Source organism: Colias eurytheme, chromosome 9, assembly GCF_061535395.1.
Source record: "Colias eurytheme isolate Ceu_HAF_F1 chromosome 9, ilColEury1 Martin Lab GWU primary, whole genome shotgun sequence".
Lineage (NCBI taxonomy): Eukaryota > Metazoa > Arthropoda > Insecta > Lepidoptera > Pieridae > Colias > Colias eurytheme.
This window is the reverse complement of record NC_142988.1, coordinates 8,745,126-8,770,648: the sequence shown is the minus strand read 5'-3', so window position 1 is coordinate 8,770,648 and position 25,523 is coordinate 8,745,126. Positions and strand designations below refer to the sequence as shown.

General features: G+C 31.7%; 1 protein-coding gene across 1 annotated transcript in view; it reads right to left on the bottom strand.

Moving 5' to 3' along the window:
- Positions 1 to 22,233, bottom strand: part of IP3K1 (inositol-trisphosphate 3-kinase-like protein) — a 64,520-nt gene extending 42,287 nt beyond the window's left edge. The window contains exons 1-3 of the mRNA XM_090105610.1: positions 21,774 to 22,233; positions 20,070 to 20,168; positions 19,155 to 19,208 (exon numbers count right to left, since the gene is read on the bottom strand). Of these exons, the coding sequence (XP_089961736.1) occupies positions 19,155 to 19,208; positions 20,070 to 20,168; positions 21,774 to 21,851 (231 nt within the window). The 5' untranslated portion in view covers positions 21,852 to 22,233. The remainder of the gene's footprint in view (positions 1 to 19,154; positions 19,209 to 20,069; positions 20,169 to 21,773) is intronic.
- Between the last annotated feature and the right edge of the window lie 3,290 nt (positions 22,234 to 25,523).

Genomic DNA, 25,523 nt, shown 5'->3' with positions numbered 1-25,523 from the left:
TTTCTTGTTATGCTTTTTAAAACCATGAATAAAAACATTATAAATCCCCAATTTGATAGTTGAATGTGTGTTATAAACATTCTCGTACGTTCCTCAAATGTATAAATGCAAATAAATTTCAATAAAAAGAGTCGAATAAATTTGACTTAGCCTAATAATTCTAGTTGGATTTTCGCAAAAACAAACAAGATTTGAGAGGATATACAAATCTATGAATAGTAATATTAAAAATTCAGTGTTATTTTCCCATTTATTTCATGAAAAGAAACAACAAAGAAAAGGATAATAACATCTTTGAAATTATTAAATCTTTGCATCTTTGAAATTATTAAATCTTCAGATTAAATTCTAAATACTGTCTTGTTCGAAATTGTATGTTTTTTTTTTTTTTACAGTACAATAGGGGAGCGCTTGGCCACGATCTCGCCTGATGGTAAGCTGAGATGTGGCCTAAGATGGAGCGCGCTGCCCTAGAATGTACCTGTTCACTCTCCTCTTGAAGACCTCCATATTGTACTCATCGGGGAACACAGATGCAGGAAGCATGTTCCAGTCCCTAACGGTTCGAATAAAGAATGACGATCCGAACCGCTTTGTCCGGGTACATGGAACATCAACCATGTGGCGATGCCTAGAATCTGTGCGCCTCGACGAACGATGGAAAAACGGGGATGGCGGAATTAGGTCGTGCAATTCCGCAGCGCACTCACCAAAGTGTATCCGGTAGAAAGCCGATAAACTTGCCACTCTGCGGCGATGAGCGAGGCTGTGGAGTTTTTTGCCTACTAGCTCATCGTCGTTTATGAGCCTCTTGGCGCGCCTCTCTATCGCCTCAAGCGTCTCCAGCTGGTACTTGGCAGATCCATCCCAGAGGTGAGAGCAGTATTCCATGCACGATCGGACTTGTGCTTGATTGTTAATATGTAGTTAATATGATTAATTGATATGTACATTTTACAAATATGTATTGTAATTATTGTAAAAGTATGTTTTGTTTCTGTCTATTTATTTACTTATTTTCATGAAAGTTGGGGGATCAGATATAGATGATAAAATTAGGAATATCTCTAAATGAAAGCAACTATTGACACCTTTTAGCTTATTTTTTCAATAAATCATCAATATATAATTCTTATAGAATAATAATAGTGAATTCTTAGTAATTGGTATCTTCAATCATTATTTTATTCAAATAGCAAACAGTACAAGACTATTATGGGTTAGGTAAATAGCATTGATTGAAGAAGTTAATGGCAGCCGGCATTGGACAATCGGCAAGCACGCACGACCATTTTGCGACAAACACACTGCCGCCTACAAACTAAAGACTATAAAAATTATTCGCAATAATAAATCACAATGCAAATACAAATGCGAGATGCTATTTCATCTGCGTTATTGCGTTTGGTAATTCGATTCATTGATCAGCAGATTACAATCAGTCTCTTTGATTTTAAAGATTAATGTCTTCGTAAGTTAGACCCAATATTTTGTTCACGCTCTTTACACTGCAGCTGCATGAGCACGGCGAGGTATTCCTCGAGGTATTATTTATTAATAAGTAATTTTTAACATTCACTTCAAATAGGTATAAGTATTAGAATAAGAAAAACTTTAAAATAATATGCTTACGAATCAATAAACTGTACCTACATCCCATGACTGTGTGAGAGTCTAACAGATTTCAAGAAAGCGATTCGTCAGTGTTCCAAACAGGCAGCTTCCACTATTCGGATTCATAATATAAATTCATCATTATAATTAATCGGATATGCGCGGGTATAAAAGGCCTAAACAGCACGCGCCTTGCCCGTGGGCGCGCACCGTTCCGAGTCGTTCATCGTTTATATTTGATATGTCTTGTCAAGCCCAATTACGATTTAACCTATGTTTAACCTCAATCACAACAGCCACTCTTTCACACGACCGTTTAATGAATACGCATGCTTCTCGAACTAATTTTAACTCTATAAATGTAAGCGCTATGACGCTGTCGCTTTTAGTCGGTGGCGTATAAAAGCTCGATAGTTTTGTTGATGTTTTAATCAAGTTTTTTTTCATAAACGCTTGATTTGCTAAAAAATATTAAATGAAATAGATAAAAAACCAAGTTTCTATGAAAAGTATATATAAAGAAAAGAATAATATGTATGAAACATGTACGTTTTTATTTCTTGCATTAGTTAAAACAAATCTTTATTTAAATAACTTTAAAAACTCTTTGCAGTTTACGAAATACTTTAAATAACAACCAGTTTTCTGGAAAATTTTAGAAAATTCTGTGTTCAGTGTTATTATTTAATTTACTCGTAAAAACTTTTACATTAGTTAAAATAAATAAATGGACCGGAATAATTAATGGTCCAGTCCAAATATGCAATTTATAATACTATAAAATAATGTAAATTCCCGGTCTTCGAAATGGTTTGTTATAAACTGTTTAGTTGTAAATATTTAAGTTATTTATTTTCATAGGAGATAAAAATAACTTACACCAAAAGAACTAATACAAATACATCAATGTTTAAATAATATCATCCCTAATACCTAATTCTGAAAATGATTAAACATTAGCAACTTTACCTTCAAAAGCTTGCGTTCGAACTTTACAACTGCATTGTAATAATATACGTTTTAAGGTTTATCGTACTAAACTTTCCTTGTAGAGGCTTTCGGTCCTGAATATTTTCTTGTGAGATTTGCAAAAAGATTCGGTGTACCTAAGGTTTGATCGCAGTAAACGAAATCAGTTTCCGAGGGGTCAATGATGCACCTCCTACATAATGCATCATGTATCCGAAGTGCGTTTACCCCGAACGTCTGCATTCTTAACTTGATCCGGGACGATTGATCGTTGCCCTTTGCCCTACACTGACACCAGTCAAACAATGCTACATCAAAATTTATAGCCTACGAGATTCTATAAATAACGTCTGAACAAAGTCTGTCAGACAACAGTTTCATTACAATTCCCGGTATAATTTATAAATTCAAAACGTTTCATAGAATGCTTCACGCTTGCTTCACGTATTTTCATTGGAGACGTTGCAAGCTCTCATTGATATATCTAGGAAATCATTAATAATTATGATTGTGTATGAAATATGCAAAGGCATAATATGTTTACATAAATTAAACGTTGTGAAAGATAGCGCAGCTTGAAGCAACGTCTTATTCCAGATCTAAATATGGCACACGCTTCGCCTTTAAAGATCGCTCTGCCAAAAGAGGAAAGCTCGCCCGCGTGCCTCTTTCTAGCATTTCCTATATGACTGCTTGAATAAGGAAAATAATATCTGAATTTTGAAATCAATTAAATATTAATTAATATTCGTTTAATCAACACGCTTCTTGATCATTATGATCTGACACACTTGTATTTAGTCACGTACGCTTCGCCTAAATTGGTTTTTATAAATATTATACTATCACCCTAATGAGGACGGCAATTATAAAAAAATGACGCTGGCCCTAATATATGTGTGCAATAATTTAAATAATAAACCGCGACAAGATCATTATCGATTGACGTCTTTTCGGATTAGGATGGTTTTATGCAACAAAAATTTAAACGAACAGTGTTTACGAGTACATGACCATAATATGAGTTACATATTGCCTACTAATAGTAAAACTGCAACATAATTTATCTTAAACTGGGGAAATATTACTCAAGTAGTGTGACTACCATATATGAACCAAAGTGAATAATATTCCACGGATATAATATTATATGGTTGCTATGTTTAGTTGTAGGTACTATATTTCTCCACTGTAATATTATTTTATAGAAAAGAATAAAAAATGAATATCGTATAAAGCTCCATAAACACAGAGCTTTTCACTATAAAATTTCGATACACGATCAACTACTAGACTATAAATACACAAGATTTATTCAAAAATAAGTATGAATTTAAATGAAAATTTACACTATAAAACTAATTATGTGACAACTGTTAGATCCATGATATATTCACCAACACCAGGTCATAAATTATAATAATAAATAGTTTAATAGTTAAATATTCAAAATGAGGCTCTATTGCATAAATGTTATGGCAATTAGTAGAGGGCACGCGACTCTACTAAATCAAAAAGCCTACGTGACTGCTGGCAGGGTTTACACCTACCTGCTGGCTGCTACCAAATGGTAATTGCTAATCAACTCTAATGTTGAATCAATTCGATAACTACCTAACTAATAGCTGCAGTTAATTATTTATATATCGAAACCTTTCGATAGGCTACGATACAAGTTTTATTTAAACACTAGCTTATTTATAGAATATTGTGGTGTAATGTTGTTTCATTGGAAACAAACATGAACTTTTGTTCTGACGACAATTTGTTTTTAACAATAAAAACACAATTACGCAATTCCTTGTATTATACTTTATTATTATGTTTACGTTTTACAATAACGAGTAAACTTCGGTTTTCAGGTGATAAATGTTCTACGAAGTTAATATCATAGAAAGTAGCGGTATATTCATAGACTAATTTAAGGGCCTCAACACACTATAGATATTATGATAATAAACCTAGCAAGACTATGTTAGGGTTGAAAGGTGAATACTCACACTTAAGCCAAAAATAAAAACTGTAAATTATATAACCATACAACTTATTTATTCAATATTTTTCCTTTTCCACAGAAATCATAAACATGAAAAGTAAAGTGTTAGAAAAATCGTTTGTTGGGACCTCGATGACAGTTATTATAGATTGACGTCAAAAGGATAATGTATTCAATTTCATACAAAACATCCAATAAATGCAAATTATATCCAGTTTCTCAATAAACACCTAGACTGGCGCCACTCATGTGAAATGTTTAGGGAACCTTGAGATACTTTGTAGCAAATGAAATTAATATACATATATGTATCTACTTTATGCCCCATAATGAACTTTCGAATAATGCTGAATGAATAAGGTTTACGTATAAATAACTGCCACATATTATGGAATTTAAAAAGCAAGTCTACATTTCAATAATATTTTGCAATTTTAAAAGGTTATACGGTGGTGAAAATTTAACGCAAATAAAATGCGGATTTCAAAATTCGTATTTAAATCACAAATAAGTAACTAAATCTAAAAATGTAAATCATAGTATTTGTATTAATATCATAAACATACATATTTTAAATTCGTCACGTTTGTATTTTTAATGTGGCGAATATATAAATAGCAACTGAAATTTTATTTGGAAATGTTGCCGTATTCATTTTTTTACCGAATTTAGACTTTTAACCTGTGTTTAGTTAGCTATTGAATAATATAATAACTACCCTCGTTTATTTTTCATTATTATTATATTTGATTATGTTATCAATTCACGAATTAACCAAATTATTTTTTTATGTCAAAACACTGAATTTTAATTAATTAAAATGCTAGATTTTTGAGTGTCGTCTGTATAATATAAAATAAAACCGGCCAAGTGCGAGTCGGGCTCGCGCACAAAGGGTTCCGTAGCAGCAAATATAATAAATTACAGTTAAATCAACCTATCTCAAAAACTATAAGAGATACTTTGATCAAACCAAAAATCGTTGAAAGAGTTAATTAGCATGCATCACCTCTATTTTTTTTAGAATTTTATACCCCGTAGTTATAAAAATAGAGGGGGGGGGACATACTTTTTACGACTTTGAGAGCTGATATCTCAAAAACCGTTCACTTTAAGAAAAATGTTTTTTAGAAAACTTTATATCATTTTAAAAGACCTTTCCATTGATACCCCACACGGGTATGTACATCGAAAAAAAAAATTTCATCCCTCAGTTACATGTATGGGGGGCCCCACCCCCAATTCTTTTTTTTACTATTTAGTGTCATATTTTTGTAGCGGTTCATACAACACATATTCCCATCAAATTTCATCACTGTAGTACTTATAGTTTCCGAGTAAATCGGCTGTGACAGACGGACAGACGGACAGACGGACAGACGGACATGACGAAACTATAAGGGTTCCGTTTTTGCCATTTTGGCTACGGAACCCTAATAAAAGCAGTAAGCAATTTTTGAACGCCTGACCATTTAGTTTATTTAATACGCTGTAACGTAACACTCGGCTTTACAAGTATAGTAGGATAAATAAATTCCTATACAAATGGTCCTTTGTTCCTTTGTTTTTTTTTGCGCGTAATATAAAGATAGGTAAAACGCATAGAATTTAATAAAAAAAGGAAGAAACAGATAAAAAAGAAAACATTTTTGTTACTTAAAACCGTTACCTAGTTATATATTTGCGATTTTATCTCGGGTAAAAAGGTAATTCCAACAATACTTTTAACAAATTGATTAAATACCAATCTGTGTATGTAATATCAAATATGCATGTATGTAGTAGGTATTGTTTTAAGATGCAAACAAAAACATCTCAAGAACATATTGCAAAATTTTAATAAATGAGAAAGTTGTATCTTCAATGTAAGTTCGGGCTTTGTAAAGTCTACGGTTATTGGCCAAGGCTTTGTGGAACTAGTTTTGAGGGCTACAGCTGCAGCCACCACGTGCGGCTTGACGCGCGTTTCGCAGCGCTCAGTACTTCGACTTGCAAGTAGCAACTGCGACGCGCCTATCCTTGTCCGGTAGGTATTAGTACACGATCACGTGATACATTGACGTCAATACTGACCTCTGCCGGCTGTACCGGCTTGCCTCCTGCCTGCTTATCTGAACCGAAATACCCTATACATCGCATTATGTACACGCGAACTTCTCGCTTGCTTCCTTACTCCGTACGGCATATGAGCAACGAAATTATGAATTAACTATTAAGTAGGTACTCACATACCAACTAAGTCACGACGAAGCGCCGCACATACTTATGATTAAACAACTCACGTCACTGACTTATATTCTAAGTTATAAATATTTATATAGTATTCAATCAACTACCTATAGTTGCAATTTTAATGAAATCAATATCAATTCGATATGTTTTTAAGTTTTTTCAGTAGTTTCTATATTTTATATCATGTATTTGATACATCTATACCTACTTGTTTAGAGTGTTTAAAAATTGTGTAATCTATATATATAAAAGAAAGTCTGTATGTTCCAACACTTATAACTCGAGTTCTACTGAACCAATTTTCATGGTTTTAGATTCGTTGGATTTGTCTCCGTCCAGAAAAGAAGAATAAATCATAAAAACAACAAAAACTAGACGAATAAATATTTTCCCAAAATTTTGATTTTCGTACATGTCAATCATTAGTTGTCAATCCTGTCAAATACGGAAAATAATGTTTGACATTCATGCGTTCAAAAATGTATTATGTGTAAAATAATAAAAAATTAAAAAGGGTGAATAAATATTGTTTGTATCTATTTTAAAATCAATTATTAAAAAGTGCAATAAAAGCAGATACATAAAAATTCCTCAAATGTTTGTGTTTACGCGTGTTTTCAGAAATTAATAAGGTATTTTTGGTGGGGAAACTAACCAAGAAGTTTAGTTCGATTAATTATTAAAAAAATTCTATAAAAATGTAAAAATTCTGACAATTATTTGTTGCGATTTCGTCGACTGCGTCAACAATATTGTTATCAAATTGCTATAAACAAGCTAAATTGCGTTTTGAAGATTACATCCATTTATGCGATGCAATTAGCATAGAAGAAGGTGCAGAAAATGTTGGTCTATTGATTATTTTACCGGCGACATACACAGGTAGCCAAAGTGAATATGCGCAAGATGCAATGACATAATAATATGTTCGTCATTATGGTCGGCCAGATTTATTCATTACATTTTTATGTAATCCGAAATGGATGGAAATTATTCAACTGCTGCTTCCCGGACAAAATAATAATATCAAGTGATCGGCACGACATCACCACACGTGTTTTCAAGCAAAAAATCCGATCACTTATGAGTTACATTAATCGAACACATCTTTGGGATTATTCAATGATGGATGTATTCAATCGAATGACAACAATCTGGCTTGCAGCATGCACACATTTTAATTTGGTTAGTCGAAAGGATTCGGGCAGATCTAGACCGACATAACGTTGTTATCACGAATATGATTCATGGACCGTGTGACACCATCAACCACCAATCACCATGCATGGTTAACAGTGAGTGTACCAAAAGGTATTCACGAAAATTGATGGCAGAGACCATCACAGGCAACGATGGTTACCCACTGTATCAGCGTCGATCGCCCAATGATAATGGTAAAATTATTATCACAACTAAAGTGAAACGAAACGATGGCGTGGTCGATAACAGTTAAAGAATGAAAAGAGTTAACATGCTGCACAAATTATTAAAATTCAGTCATTTTTCTCTGAGACGTGTTTGAAGTAATAAAATAAAATACTATTACATATCAAATTCAAATTCAAATTCAAATTCAAATTATATTTATTTGCAAGAATGTAGTTACAAATTATAGATGTTTTTAATTACAATATTATGTGGCTAATACATTCTACCCATTGATTGGGTGTGCAAATATTGAAAAAGAAAGTTGATTAGTCTAATTATTTAAATGTACACACAATTCAATTTTCACAATTACGCGAACGCACTACGATTAACACGATTATATCACACACTTATCACACACAATTCAGTTTACACTACTTAAAAGTCATAAATTCTTCAATGTCATAAAATTGTTTCACCATCAACCAGTTCGTCAGTTTATTTTTGAAAAAGTTTACTGGTAGTTCCTTGAAATTGTCCGGTATTTTATTATATATTTTAATAGCCATAAATATTACACTGTTTTTAGCTTTGTTAATTCTACACGTTGGGAAATGTAATTTGTTTTGGTATCTTGTCAACATATGCGAATTTACATCTCCTTTCTTCTTAAAGTATTCCGGGTGATATTTTACAAATAAACATACTTCTCTTATGTACATGCAAGTTAAAGTAAGGATCCGTAATTTACTAAACAGAGGTCTACAACTGTCTCTTTGGTTCAAACCGCACAGAGCTCTGATACATTTTTTTTGTGAGACAAATACCTTCCGCACATCACAAGATTGTCCCCAAAGAATGATTCCATACGAAAGTACAGAGGAAACGTAGGCATGATAAGCATTTATTGCTGCATTCATAGAAACAGTATCTCTTAAACGCCGTAATACGTAAACGAAACGATTAATTCTGTCACAAACGTAATCAATATGTTTGTTCCATTTTAGACTTTCATCCAACAAAACACCCAAGAATTTATGATGATCTACTTGTTCTATTACTTGGTTATCACACTTTATATTTAGGTTTATTTTGGAGCAATTTTTTGTATAAAATTGAATTATTTTTGTTTTTAATAAGTTAATTTTAAGATTGTTGTCTTCTAACCATTTTACAATATTTTTAACTGCTTCATTTATATCTCTCTCGTACGTTTCCTTTTCAGTACATTTAACAATTAGGGTAGTGTCGTCTGCGAATAAAACTGATTTGTGTTTCACTGATTTCGGTAGGTCATTAATATACAAGAGAAATAAAAACGGGCCGAGCACACTTCCTTGTGGTACACCTGATCTATTAGTTTTTTTTACTGATCTATATACGTTTCTTGATTGATTTACTATTTTTTGTATTTCCACAAACTGATCTCTATCCTTTAAATAACTAGCAATCCATTCTTTGGCAATTCCTCTTATACCATATTTATCTAACTTAAGCAAGAGTAATTCATGGTCTACAAAATCAAATGCCTTGCTCATATCTAGAAATATAGCGCTTACGGGTTTTTTTTCGATGAAGGCTTGAATTATTTCTTTCACCATATCAAAGCATGCTAATGAAGTGGAACTATTTTTCCTAAATCCAAACTGTTCTTTACATAAGATCTTGTTTCTATCAATATAATTTCTAATTCTTTCTAAGATTACTTTTTCAAATATTTTAGATATCACTGGTATTAACGCTATAGGTCTGTAATTCTTAATATCTTTCGGATCGTCTTTTTTAAATAATGGTTTTATCACTGATGTTTTCAGCGCGTGTGGAAAAGTTCCCTGTTCCATCGATAAATTTACAAGAAAAGACAACGGTTCGCAAATATGGTCACTGCATGATTTTAATATTTTTGTACTTATTCCATCTGTTCCTACTGAATTAGTGTTATTAAGTGATTTTATTATTTTACAAATTTCGTTACTGTTTGTAGGTGTTAAGAAAATAGTATTGCAACTTTCTGTAGTCAAAGTCTTTTTTATGGCATTTACATCCAAATTAAATTTTGTTTGATTTGTGATGTCAATAAAAAAATTATTAAACTGTTCGCAAATTTCATTCATTGAGTCGTATATTTTATTATTAACTACAATCTCTTCAATTTCTGTAATATTGGTTTCGTCATTAATATTATTAGATATCATTTGCCATAATGCTTTGTTTTTATTTTTTGCCAATTTAATAAATTTTTCACTTTGAATTTGTTTTGATTTAAGAATGCACCTTTTTAGTATATTTTTATATTTCACATAATGATTCCAACTATGAGTATACATTTTTTTTGTATATATATTTTTAAGATAAAGTTGTCGCTTTCGTATACAACATTTCTTCAATCCTTTTGTTATCCAGTTAAGATTAGATTTTCCTGTACTTCTCTTTATCTTAATAATAGGAAAACAAAGATCATAAAACAGTTTGAATAACTCATAAAAAGCATTGAAGCATTCATTTAAGTTATTAAATTCATGTATTTCAGAGAAGCTTAACGATGACATACATTCACAAAATTTACGAATATTCTCATTACAGTAGTCTCTTTTTGTTTCAAACCAGGATACATTTGTTTTGCGCTTTATCATACTAACTTTTAATATCTGTGCCGTTTCATGGTCTGACAAACCGAGGTGTAGTACTTCTGTGTTCACATTTCTTTTTATATTTGTTGCTATTTGGTCTATGCATGCATTTTTCCTAGTAGGTGTTTTTATTAAGCATTCAATATTAAAGTTCTGTAGTAAAGTAATGAGTTCATCTGAAAACTTAGTCTTTTTAAGAATATCAATATTCCAATCTCCACATAATATTATTTTTTTATTTTTAAGTCCAATCCTTTGTAATATATCCTGAAGGTTTCTTATAAAAATATTTATGTTTTGACTAGGGATTCTATATATACAAATTATCACTGTATTTAAGTGTTTTAATTCTATACCACAACATTCAAAAAATAAATTGCAACCATAATCCCTTATAAAGTCTAGATTGGTGCATGGAATGTCGTGCTTAACCAAAATACATGTTCCACCTCTTCTTTGTTTACGAGAAAATGATGATATTAACTTATATCCTGGTAATTTAAGTAACTGTTCATTTCCCTTTTTAATAAACGTTTCACATAAACATATGATGTCAATGTTGTGTGATTTATCTAGTTGTGATATTGCCAAATACAGTTCTTCTGACTTATTAATAGCTCCAGCTATATTTTGATGTAAAATTGTCAAAAATTGTGTTTTAGATACGAAAAAATTTTGAATTTGATGGAGTATTTTTATTTTTCAATGTTAAATTACTATTTGGTATGTCCTCATTTAACTGGTTCGGTTTTAGAGTATGTAAAACATTTTTTGACCTCTTAAAATAATAGGGAATAGTGCCTTTTTTTACTGGATAGGAATTGTTTTGATTATTTTGGAATATCAATCCATATAAATATTTATTTTGTATCATTGTATTACGTTCATCAAAGCCTAAATTAGTTCAGCTAAAAGGTAACACAACATTCATTGACAGGGCGGTACAAAGTTCGCCGGGACAGCTAGTGTAATTATAAATTTATAAAGTGCCTGCCTAGTACAAACAAAAAATAACGCAACGATTTCTTTAAAAAATTAGAGGCGTAAATTAGATCTTGCAGGCAACTCAAATTATTCAGTTAGTAACTTAGGTAACCTTAACTTTATAACATCGGCTTCATCATCAAAAAGTCCCAAGTCCCGACCTGATTATTATGTTAAGTTAAAATTGTTAATTATTATCGTAACTTCTTATCGTTGATTACATTAAAAAATTTTTTAGTACTTAACTTTTTATCTAGTTAGGGTTTTAATCTCTAAGAAATATATAATTAACTAAATGTAATGAATATAAATACCAAGTAGAATTATAATTAAGTATGTATGTACAAAGTTTTTGTTTCTGTCTATTCAGATGTTGTTTGATCCGCTATAAAATATGGAAGAAAATTAAATAATACACGAATTAAAAATATTATAATAACGTAGTACATAGTAACTCAATGTAATAAAATTAGTTTTTATTACCTACTAGCTTTCCACCAGCGGCTTCGCCCGCGTTTTCATAGAAAAACCCGTTCCCGTAGGATTTCCGGGATAAAACCTATTCTATGTCCTTTCTCGGGTATCAAAATATATCTATAGGTACCAAATTTCATGCAAATTGGTTCAGTAGTTCAGGCGTGATTGAGTAACAGACAGACAGACAGAGTTACTTTCGCATTTATAATATTAGTATGGATATTTACATATGCACAGAAATATGATGTGTATATTTTATAAATATATAGTTACTAGCTGTCCCGGCGAACTTTGTACCGCCCTGTCAATGAATGTTGTGTTACCTTTTAGCTGAACTAATTTAGGCTTTGATGAACGTAATACAATGATACAAAATAAATATTTATATGGATTGATATGTAATAGTATTTTATTTTATTACTTCAAACACGTCTCAGAGAAAAATGACTGAATTTTAATAATTTGTGCAGCATGTTAACTCTTTTCATTCTTTAACTGTTATCGACCACGCCATCGTTTCGTTTCACTTTAGTTGTGATAATAATTTTACCATTATCATTGGGCGATCGACGCTGATACAGTGGGTAACCATCGTTGCCTGTGATGGTCTCTGCCATCAATTTTCGTGAATACCTTTTGGTACACTCACTGTTAACCATGCATGGTGATTGGTGGTTGATGGTGTCACACGGTCCATGAATCATATTCGTGATAACAACGTTATGTCGGTCTAGATCTGCCCGAATCCTTTCGACTAACCAAATTAAAATGTGTGCATGCTGCAAGCCAGATTGTTGTCATTCGATTGAATACATCCATCATTGAATAATCCCAAAGATGTGTTCGATTAATGTAACTCATAAGTGATCGGATTTTTTGCTTGAAAACACGTGTGGTGATGTCGTGCCGATCACTTGATATTATTATTTTGTCCGGGAAGCAGCAGTTGAATAATTTCCATCCATTTCGGATTACATAAAAATGTAATGAATAAATCTGGCCGACCATAATGACGAACATATTATTATGTCATTGCATCTTGCGCATATTCACTTTGGCTACCTGTGTATGTCGCCGGTAAAATAATCAATAGACCAACATTTTCTGCACCTTCTTCTATGCTAATTGCATCGCATAAATGGATGTAATCTTCAAAACGCAATTTAGCTTGTTTATAGCAATTTGATAACAATATTGTTGACGCAGTCGACGAAATCGCAACAAATAATTGTCAGAATTTTTACATTTTTATAGAATTTTTTTAATAATTAATCGAACTAAACTTCTTGGTTAGTTTCCCCACCAAAAATACCTTATTAATTTCTGAAAACACGCGTAAACACAAACATTTGAGGAATTTTTATGTATCTGCTTTTATTGCACTTTTTAATAATTGATTTTAAAATAGATACAAACAATATTTATTCACCCTTTTTAATTTTTTATTATTTTACACATAATACATTTTTGAACGCATGAATGTCAAACATTATTTTCCGTATTTGACAGGATTGACAACTAATGATTGACATGTACGAAAATCAAAATTTTGGGAAAATATTTATTCGTCTAGTTTTTGTTGTTTTTATGATTTATTCTTCTTTTCTGGACGGAGACAAATCCAACGAATCTAAAACCATGAAAATTGGTTCAGTAGAACTCGAGTTATAAGTGTTGGAACATACAGACTTTCTTTTATATATATAGATATTGTGGTTATATTAGTGAGTAGGTAATTATATTCATAAATATGTATATTATAAATGTAACTAGTTCCTGTCACTTCGTTCTTGACCTATAGGTATTAGGTACCTACATTTAATTAGGTTGGTACCAACCGAACCCAAAAATTGTTTTCCAGCTAAATGAATTTGGCGATAAAGTTTATGGAGTATACGACATAAGCTATTCTTAATAATCCTACTACTATTATAAAGACGAAAGTTTGTAAGTATGGATGTATGGATGTTTGTTACTCCTTCACGCAAATACTACCGAACCGATTACTATGAAATTTAGCACACATATAGATGGTAACTTAGATTAACACATAGGATAGGTTTTATCCCAGAAATCCCACGGGAACGGGAACTATGCGGGTTTTTCTGTGAAAACACGGGCGAAGCCGCGGGCGGAAAGCTGGTAATGATTATTGATACAAAAATTCGAAAAATATAGATCTAAATTTATTCTACGAAGAAATAATGCCAATTCATCTAAGAATTCATCCATTATGAATTTTTTTTTCACTTCAATAATTTATATTAGATATAATACTTATCATAAAAAAAAGCTTTACAATTTGTATTTTTTTATTTATACTGTAAAAATGTATATAAGCACATATAAGTAACAATAATTTTTGTAGTTAACTACATAATAGGTACATACTATAGATTTCTAGTAATATAATACTTTGGCTCACTAGTAAGTAGGTACGAGGTACCACTGTAAGATAACGTTAAAAATATGGTAAACATAACCCTCAGGCCTCATGTTACATCCATGTTATATCGTACACGTGAATTTTATTATGTACGCAAGTCACATACAAACACACGTAAATCTAAAAAACTAACCGTTGACAAAGAAATAAATACTTTATTTTTACCTAATTGAAATAATACAACAGATACTGCATATAGGTATTTATGGGAGACATTATGTACCTAATTAGAAAAAATAAATAGAAACAATAATGAAAATAACAAATTTAAGTATGGGATATTAGAATAATATTATGATTTTCAAAATAAGCATTATTATTTTGTTTTTTGCAAAGTTCAACGACAGTTTTATTTTTAAACATACATAATACCTATGCGTTTATCTGTAGGTTTGAAAAGAAAAAAGAAAAAATCGTGTCGGTCTACGCGTGGGGTGAGTGTACCGCCAAATCGGTGTACCTACGTAACTGGGAAAATTTTATCTCTCAAACTTCGGGGATTTGGTTCGGAATACAGCTAGAATTCGGGAGAATTAACAAAGCACTTGAAAACAATAGACATTATACGTATTAATTTTATTAAAAATCATGTTTTAATATTTTGAATAATACAAACCTGCCTATGTTAGTGAGCAATTATTATTTGTGGCCATAAATTTTAATACACATTAATTAATTTTTTAAACGACCCACGAATTATAGATTCAATGAAGGTACCTAGTACCTACAAGAGCAGACTAAAAATCTTCTACAACTCTCATGCACTTTCCAGAGTTTCTTAAACATTACATACATGTTTTTACCTGCGCCTGTTATATTATACGAAGTCTAGGTACTTATGTGGGTTCTTTATCGGTTTCGCAAGACGGGACAAGATCAATATTATGTTGATAGGATTATGTAACGATTACATTACGCTTATCATTTCACTCGTGTGGACTTGTTTTTCTGAGGTAAGTATTGAAAACGTGATCGCGACCTTGAAATTCATGTAAAACTTTAGAGTTCATAAACATTTAAAACTATTTGAAACTTACACGATTAAAGTCATAACATATTGTATCACCGTGAATAGATGAATTCCGAATTTATACGACGGTATCTTATTCATTATTATTTCAAAGGAATCAAACTGTTTTATAGTAACTGATCTAAAATTTAAGAAGCTGTGTAAGTTCGTTAAGTATCTACGTACTTACTACAATAATAACCTCTAGTATTACAAACGGTGGTATTAATAATTTACAGTTGAATGAAAAAATGTTGTTCGCATTTTATATCCTACCATCACAAAAATATTACATACTGCAGACTGCTAGAATATGATGTATAAGATCATAAAATCAGTCCGACCTAACCCAGAATTGCAAAGCGCATACGCAACGCAAAACAACTTTAAAGTACACCTAATTACGAAAGCGCTAAGCGCGAACTCTAGAGTCTAGAGATATTCCTATTCATACATTTTATTTTTCTGTAAAAAGTATATTGTTTTGTATTATTTTATTTGTAATATAATATAATAACAAATATAAATATAACCGAAACTCTATTATTATCTGTTGAGCTACATCATTGCAACTTGAATAAAAAATTAAAGTATAAAAGATCGTATTGAAAATCTATTTTACAAAGCCTAAAACTAGTTTAAAGCGGTTCACTACTGAATAATTTCTTTAGTGAGTATACCACAAAAAATATTCTTTTCATAGAAGGTTTTTATAAATGCAAGTTCTTCGAAAAGTTGCGTCCAATAAAACTCCTCTGAAAGTTTCTTTTGTTACTTCTCACGTTTTAACTACAAAAACTTACAGTGCTGTAAACTGTAAAAAAAACTATAAACTTTTGGAACAATTAGAATAAAATTGACAAACAAAATAACCGTAATGTATTAAAATGGCAAGGAACGCGTATAAACGAACATGAAATGAAGGAAACACTTTCCATTTCTTTAAACTTTCAACTTTCACGTGGCTTCTAATTACATATCATGAATTCTCACAGCTCCAAACTTCTGAAGTGAACGCTTGACTTAACCGCCTGAAATATTATAATTTATTCCTAAAACACGTGCTCCCAGCAAGTGATAGTAATTTAAAGCATTGACTTAGCTCAAAAAAGTAGCAAAATACACGTGACTCCGATGTCTACTTACTATTAATGTCTTTGTTACCATTTCGTTTTCTTTTTGTCCTGTTAACTTAAGAATTATAATGTGATAGATTATATTTCATCACTCCTCATTGCTTTTATTTTCAATGGTAAGGTAAAGTCAAATTCAAATTGCTATTATTTCATTTTTATTTCATAAGGTGATATTTTCCAGAACGTTGTTTACGAATTTATGGCTAAATCGCGAAATTTTTAATAATTCAAGTTTTTTTTTTTCAACTCTTTGGAACGGTATGTAAGTTTAACATGTTACGCACACTGTTACGCACAGATCACAAAGTCAAAGGGAAAATTATTTTTAGAATGTGTTTTATTTGAACGCACTGCGGTTAAGTAGTAAAACAAGGAAAACATTAACATACTAAAAATAAGCAACCAACAATTATTTTTTGCTCTACATGTTTAATTATTAAATATTTTTATGATGCTTCACAACGTCTCCACTAGTATTCTACCAAAGCTCATTGTGAATTAATGTTGCGGCATTGTTGCGGATATTTTTTGACGCTATTACGTGGCCGCTTCATTATTATTATTATCTACTCCATGATAAATAATAATTTAACCACAGTGTATTATTATAGAGATGCGTTTTTTGCTAAATAAGTATATAAAAAATAAAGCCTACTTAATATTTCTGGTATCATATTACGCATATATATGTGTTTACCTACCTGACATTAAAAAACAATGTTTATGAAAAAGAGTATTTCTCTTCCATCAGTATTATAAGAATATATCTTTAATCAATAACCATCTACAGTTAACGCGAAACGTGTTGGAAATAAATATATTTTATTCATCATTTATTCATGCAAACTTTCACATTATCAAACTTGTGGAAAACAACAAGCAATCAACGTGAGGAGGCTAGAGTAAACAGTTCCATGCGAGTATAATCTAAGCTCCAATTATACGGTCACGTGTATCTGAAACTCGGAGGAAAGAAAGCGAGCCCTCGTCGGTGAAGTGGGAGAGAAAACGTGATCCGTCGCCCGCGCCGTCCCACCGGGTCACTCACTCCGGAATTTATAAGCGTTATACCTCACAATATCAAATTAATTCAAAAACTCATGCATTACAGAAAATACAATTTTCATAAATACTTCCATTTACTTTCAGATCTAGAACCTTTTTTATGGCTGTGTAAAGGGGTCGGCTACTAGAACAATCGCTTAGACTTGAAAGTAGAAAATGTGATGTATTATCGTAGTATTTTATTTTTTAGTTTTTCCTTAAATCTTATTGTATGTACTTTTAAATCAAATTCCATAACAGTACAAATAATAAAAGTATGAAGATAAAGCAATAATATTGCCCAAATCTATGAAGAATTTTGCTGAAGTTGTTTTTTGTTTATTTTAATTAGTAGGAATATGTACTTAAATTAATTATTCCCCTGATGATGACTACTATGTATTTTAAACGCGAATGGTACCTACTCATTAATTATCCATTGATTCGATTTTAAATCTAAAGATTTAAATAAAATAGAACAAAAAAGCTTTTGTAATCCTCCGTTAATCGTTATTTAAAATGTCTATTAAATAATTCTAATTAAGCATGTTGAATTATTATTTTATAATATTCGCACTATTATCTACCTACATATCTTAGTTCTTACAACTAAGGAACTACGTTTGCAAACTTGCAATAGAAAATACGTAATATGTAAACGATGTTATCGAGTTATATCTTACAAAATGCAAATCAAGAGAAAAATATCGCATAATCATTCTTGTTATTGTCCACAGTCTAGGCTTGATACAATATTTTACCATATAAATTAGTCTAACATATGAACAACTGCGCATTGAGTTTTCGTAACACATGCGTTAAGGATAACAAAAATGTTTACTCAAAACGGGTACAATTTATAGACAAACCTTAACAAAACGAATATAGTAACGATTTTGTATAATTCAAAGGATTTTTATTGAATAATCCACCAGTCATGTATTATCCAAATATTACGCAACGTAATCCGCATAAATAATTTAAATATTTAGTATATTGGGAGTTGGGACATTATTACATAGTCGCGATCAAATTATATAAAACGTTACGTATTTTTGGGATGACACTTTACATAATATTATAATTTTTCCGGAATTTTCCACGTGATTTGCAATTAAGTACATAAGTTTATATTGTTAAGAACAGATAATGTAAATTAAGAGAATGCAATATATGGTGCATCAGAAAGAGAGATAGTATATAGAAATATTTAAATTAAACAAAGGCTTAAATTATAAGTCTTTCTTACCTTAGTTTTGGAAGAATGTTTGTCCTTCTTGATGACTTTGATGCTATTCTGAAACTAAAATAATTTTAAATTTAATCACTTTGACTTAACTAACTCGACTTTGTAATTAATTGTATAATTAAATCAACTACATTAATCATTTATTAAAATGAATCAACATATCATTGACAAAAATCAGGATGCAAATTTTAGTTGAGCTAAATAGTTATCAATCATCAACAATTAAATAATATCTACGTATTCCAAGCCACATCCGAGTGATATTTCATGCATCATACACATAATCCAGTCGATTACAATATGTCACCGACAAAATGTTTTCTTTTATTCAGTTTTTGTGAACGTGTCCTTGCGAGAGCCCGTTGATCTCATCTTTTTAGAGAAAAAACGTTGGGTTGACGGAACATTATCGTTCTCTGAAATATTATGGTTCCTAAGGTAAATGGTATGGGGTATTCTTGTTTCCTTAAATTTTACGTACTGCTTTATGTTATTTTATAATAGATAACTGATAATATGTATTATTAGTTTTACGTATTAATGATAGAAAAAATACGTAAGTAGTTGAATGTGATTCCATTTAGCTTTTCATTAAGTTTTCCGCAGCCACTATTTAGACACTAATGCATATGTACCTAAGTACCAACTAACTACTAAGCGCTTTGGTATAATTTTATGTAGCGGTGCAATACCAATATCGCAGATTTAAGCTGTTGATTGTAATACATAATAATAATTATTAATTAATTTATATTATGTTGGACCCGGAATATTTTGATAATAAAATATCCATACGATTTTTATACTCATATTTTCCTCTGAAATCGAAATAACAACTTTAATCTACCCTAAATTGGCCATTACTGCAGTATTATACTATGTTATTACTTTTAAATATTTTGTGATTATACATACAGCGCAATGAAAACAGCTGAACAGAGATGTTGTTGGGGAGCTGGCGTTGGATGCAGAGGACACATCTGATGGACCGCCATTTACTGGTTTGCAAGTTACCTGAAAACAAATGACGATAACATAATTGCTTTTTAAAATGTAATATATGGGTATGCTTATAAGCTTGAATATTGCTTGAACTTTATATTAGTTTTTAGCGGTCAGTTTCTACTCCTTTTTCTTATTAAAAAAATCAAATGCATTTTAAAATATTATTAACTAGCGGTCCGCCCCGGCTTCGCCCGTGGTACGTGTTTACGTTTTTTCTACATAAGAACCATCCTCGTACTTCAAGGAATATAATAAAAAAAGAATTATCGAAATCGGTTCAGCCGTTCTCGAGTTATGCGCTTACCAACACATTTTGCGATTCATTTTTATATATAAGAAGATGTATGTACATATATGCTTTAATAGTTTGAATATTGCTTGAACTTTATATAAGCTTTCCTAGTGGTCAGATTGCTTTCCCTTTCCGCGGATTAATTAAGAAGTAATTACAGATGTTTTGAAAAAGGAAACAATTATTTTTGAAATCAGCCTCGTATCTTATTTATCGTCACTTTTTTTTTCAATATAATTATAACAATTGTATTACCATCGGCTATTGGTCAAGCTTTCTTTGTAGGTACATAATGATAGCTGAGGCGTAATTAGTTGCGGTTTATTGTTAATATGTAAATAAGAAATTACTATCCTTAATTTAAATAAATTATTACTTAGTTGATTAAATATATACGCTTTATGAGCTTTTAACTCATTTTACTGACGTCATAATATCATTGCTTATATTGCTGAACCATCTCTTTAAATAATTCTTAAATTTCTCAGCCATGTTATTTATACATATATACGAGCTAAGTAGTTTAAAATAAATAGAAAGCGAGCTTAAAAAAATTAATCTATATTTTATTGGGAAGAAATTGTTAATGATAATAAATAAAGACCCGATTTTAGATTGCTACTTGAATGTTTAAAAATTCAACATTATCATGTAAATTGGTTTTCATTAACTGACATGACCTGTTTTAAAATGAAAAAGGCTAATTTATAAAGATATTTAAATAAAAACAAAGTGTGACGCACTACTGTATATCACATTAAAATGGACAGGTGATATTTGCTGAGGCAATGTACGTCATAACTTCAGTTTAGTAAAATATCTAAGACGAAAAGAGTGCTTGCCTTATGATATCAGGTCTATACTGTATGTGAATTTATTTATTTAAATACTATTACTAACAAATATGGTGCCTGATCTGAGCTTTGCTTGCTTGGTATTTTTTCCTACTCAAGTTTCGCTGTTTATCAACATAGCTAATAATAGGTACCTACACGTCCTCTTTGTACCTAGTGAGTATTATTACTGTGAATTCAAGATACTTTGGAGCGTTCAATATTTTCCTTATAGTCTATAATTACAACGAATTAATTATAAACGAATACTGATCTTTTCTTGATTATCTACATCGTATGGTCTATTCTTTCATTATGAAGCTCTTCTACAGCTCCTCGTTCAATGTGTTGACACGCCGCTTTCTTTCAGAGCAGTCTATTGCACACGAGTTGAATGCACCAATAAGCAGCGTCGCGACCTTGCCGGTGCGCGTACGCATACCGCGACCCGCGCTGCGATAAGGTTTCCCTGCAAAACTTAGTACTTACATTAGCACTCGTCGTCACGTCGTTGGTGTAAACGGCCGAGTAACTTTCCGGCGGAAAGTTGAATAGAGGCGAGGACATATCCGTTCTAATTCACAACACAAACACTAGTGGAGGACCGCGCGAAGGGACGGCTACGCGTTCCCGCGATTGCTCAGAGCGCACCGAGCCATCAGCCGCGGCCGTTCTGCAGATTCATTGTTCCTTATTGATCAGCGTTGCCAAGTTGGAGTGAGCGCGGTGCCACAGTGCCGCGGTATGACCACGCGCGGGCGCCGCGGGGAGCGAGACACTGACGCCTCGTCTGGACACGCACATATGCGGATTATCGTTTTATGGCTATAATGAGTAATGCAAACTTCCCTGTCGTTAAATTTGTATTGAACGTCGTCGTGTGCGCCGAACTGGCTGTGCGCTATCAATATTTAACCTTATCAAATAGACGCAGGACGATAACGCGACGTGTCGATATTGCCGGTTTGGCCGTCACACACTGAGGTTGTGTCAAAATATATGTTTACACGTATTGTAAATTTATCTGTAGGTACCTACAATTTTATATTAATCAAACGACAATAATCACTTTACATAAAAGGTAGATCGATAGCTGTTATTCATCATTGTATATGCCAGTGAGTTTGAAACGTGCGTAAATTTTTAATTTAAATATTTTTATTTTAGAATTAAAAGTAATTCAGGGTCAAAACAATTTGATACTATGAAATTATAGTGTCAATAGTAAAATTTGAGTAGTATTAAATTAAATTTTTATGAAGTGAGAGATACAATGGAAATATTTTATTTATTTAAATACTTAATTGTAGATATGTACCACAAATACGCCATAAAATACAGTCATAAAAATAAAATTGAACACAAGGCGGTCATATCGCTTACGACGATTCTGCCGGACAGCCTTTACAAAATACAATCTTTGATGAAAATATACTCCTTAAAATTATTATAAGCAAATACCTTGCCTTTATAGTTTATACCTAGTACTAAAGGCATTTAACTTCTCTTTATTGTGAAACTTACTATATAAGGTATAAATATTAAACATATAATGATATAGTACAGAGATACAACTTTCGATATACAGTATGTCCCACCGTCATGTGCGTCGGTGTACTAAGCCTGAAGGGATTTCAAGTATTGCTACGGGAAATGAGTTACATTTTGGAATTGTTCACTACTCTAATAAAAAATGTATACAATTACTAGATTTCCGCCCGCGGCTTCGCCCGCGTATTCAAAGGAAAACCCGCATAGTTCCCGTTCCCGTGGGATTTTCGGGATAAAACCTATCCTATGTGTTAATCCAAGTTACCCTCTATATGTGTGCTAAATTTCATTGTAATCGGTTCAGTAGTTTTTACGTGAAAGAGTAACAAACATCCATACATCCATACATCCATACTTACAAACTTTCTCCTTTATAATAGTATTAAGATTAAGATAAAGCGAAATTTATAAAATATTGGAAATGTCTAATAGAAATTTATTTTACACATTTCGGAACGATTTTAGGAATTATATACATTTTCTTGGAATTGTACAAATTAAGATAGCGGATTTAATATATTTCCTGTACGCAATCCTGTAAGTTGTAACACATAGGTACACTGATTACGTAAAAATACTTCGAAATCGACATAAAAAACATCCTTAATTTTTTGTTTTCGCCCCGGCATAAACTGCTTCGCATTGTGTCTATGGAAACGTTATCTTTATATATAAAAGAAAGTCTGTATGTTCCAACACTTATAACTCGAGTTCTACTGAACCAATTTTCATGGTTTTAGATTCGTTGGATTTGTCTCCGTCCAGAATAGAAGAATAAATCATAAAAACAACAAAAACTAGACGAATAAATATTTCCCCAAAATTTTGATTTTCGTACATGTCAATCATTAGTTGTCAATCCTGTCAAATACGGAAAATAATGTTTGACATTCATGCGTTCAAAAATGTATTATGTGTAAAATAATAAAAAATTAAAAAGGGTGAATAAATATTGTTTGTATTTATTTTAAAATCAATTATTAAAAAGTGCAATAAAAGCAGATACATAAAAATTCCTCAAATGTCTGTGTTTACGCGTGTTTTCAGAAATTAATAAGGTATTTTTGGTGGGGAAACTAACCAAGAAGTTTAGTTCGATTAATTATTAAAAAAATTCTATAAAAATGTAAAAATTCTGACAATTATTTGTTGCGATTTCGTCGACTGCGTCAACAATATTGCTATCAAATTGCTAAATGGCGTTTTGAAGATTACATCCATTTATGCGATGCAATTAGCACAGAAGAAGGTGCAGAAAATGTTGGTCTATTGATTATTTTACCGGCGACATACACAGGTAGCCCAAGTGAATATGCGCAAGATGCAATGACATAATAATATGTTCGTCATTATGGTCGGCCAGATTTATTCATTACATTTATATGTAATCCGAAATGGATGGAAATTATTCAACTGCTGCTTCCCGGACAAATATCAAGTGATCGGCACGACATCACCACACGTGTTTTCAAGCAAAAAATCCGATCACTGATGAGTTACATTAATGGAACACATCTTTGGGATTATTCAATGATGGATGTATTCAATCGAATGACAACAATTTGGCTTGCAGCATGCACACATTTTAATTTGGTTAGTCGAAAGGATTCGGGCAGATAAAATATTATATGAGTGTGCGGGGATTGCTAATCCTGAAACCGATCTAGACCGACATAACGTTGTTATCACGAATATGATTCATGGACCGTGTGACACCATCAACCACCAATCACCATGCATGGTTGACAGTGAGTGTACTGTGTACCTGTACCAAAAGGTATATCTACGAAAATTGATGGCAGAGACCATCACAGGCAACGATGGTTACTGTATCAGCAGCGATCGCCCAATGATAATTGTAAAATTATTATCACAACTAAAGTGAAACGAAACGATGGCGTGGTCGATAACAGTTAAAGAATGAAAAGAGTTAATCCATGCTGCACAAATTATTAAAATTCAGTCATTTTTCTCTGAGACGTGTTTGAAGTAATAAAATAAAATATTATTACATATCAATCCATATAAATATTTATTTTGTATCATTGTATTACGTTCATCAAAGCCTAAATTAGTTCAGCTAAAAGGTAACACAACATTCATTGACAGGGCGGTACAAAGTTCGCCGGGACAGCTAGTTTTAAAATATGTAAACTCGCACGCGGGTTGCACAGGTTGCGAGTTAGGGGTGTGCAACATAGAAAGAAGCGTCTGGAATTTTATGGTTATTTTTGGCTGCTGATTCTCAGCGTATACAACACTAATTTACTTTGAGCTTAGTACACCGACGCGGACGGTGGGTCACCCTATAAATAGACCATTTTGCAAAACACGAAAATGCTTTTTATTAAAATTGTTAATTCTGCTTACTCTATATCCTCCGGAGGTGAAGGATGCTCGATTCTAGATTAACAAGGCTAATTTAGATTGTCTAAAGCTATTTATATCGATTTTATTGGTAACGTTTTATATTGGAAATCTCCTTTCTTACCTAAGCTTCATTTTTTATCTATCTACCCGTATGTCACAGAGTTGTTAACTGTTCATAAAATAATAAAAATGTATAACATATCGAAAAATGATCTGAGGCAAGTGTTTCTTCCAGACGATAATAGAGCAACTTCTTTGAAAATGTTTTTTTTTTTATTATTTCGATAGTTCTTGCACAGCCTTAAAATTATAGTAGAA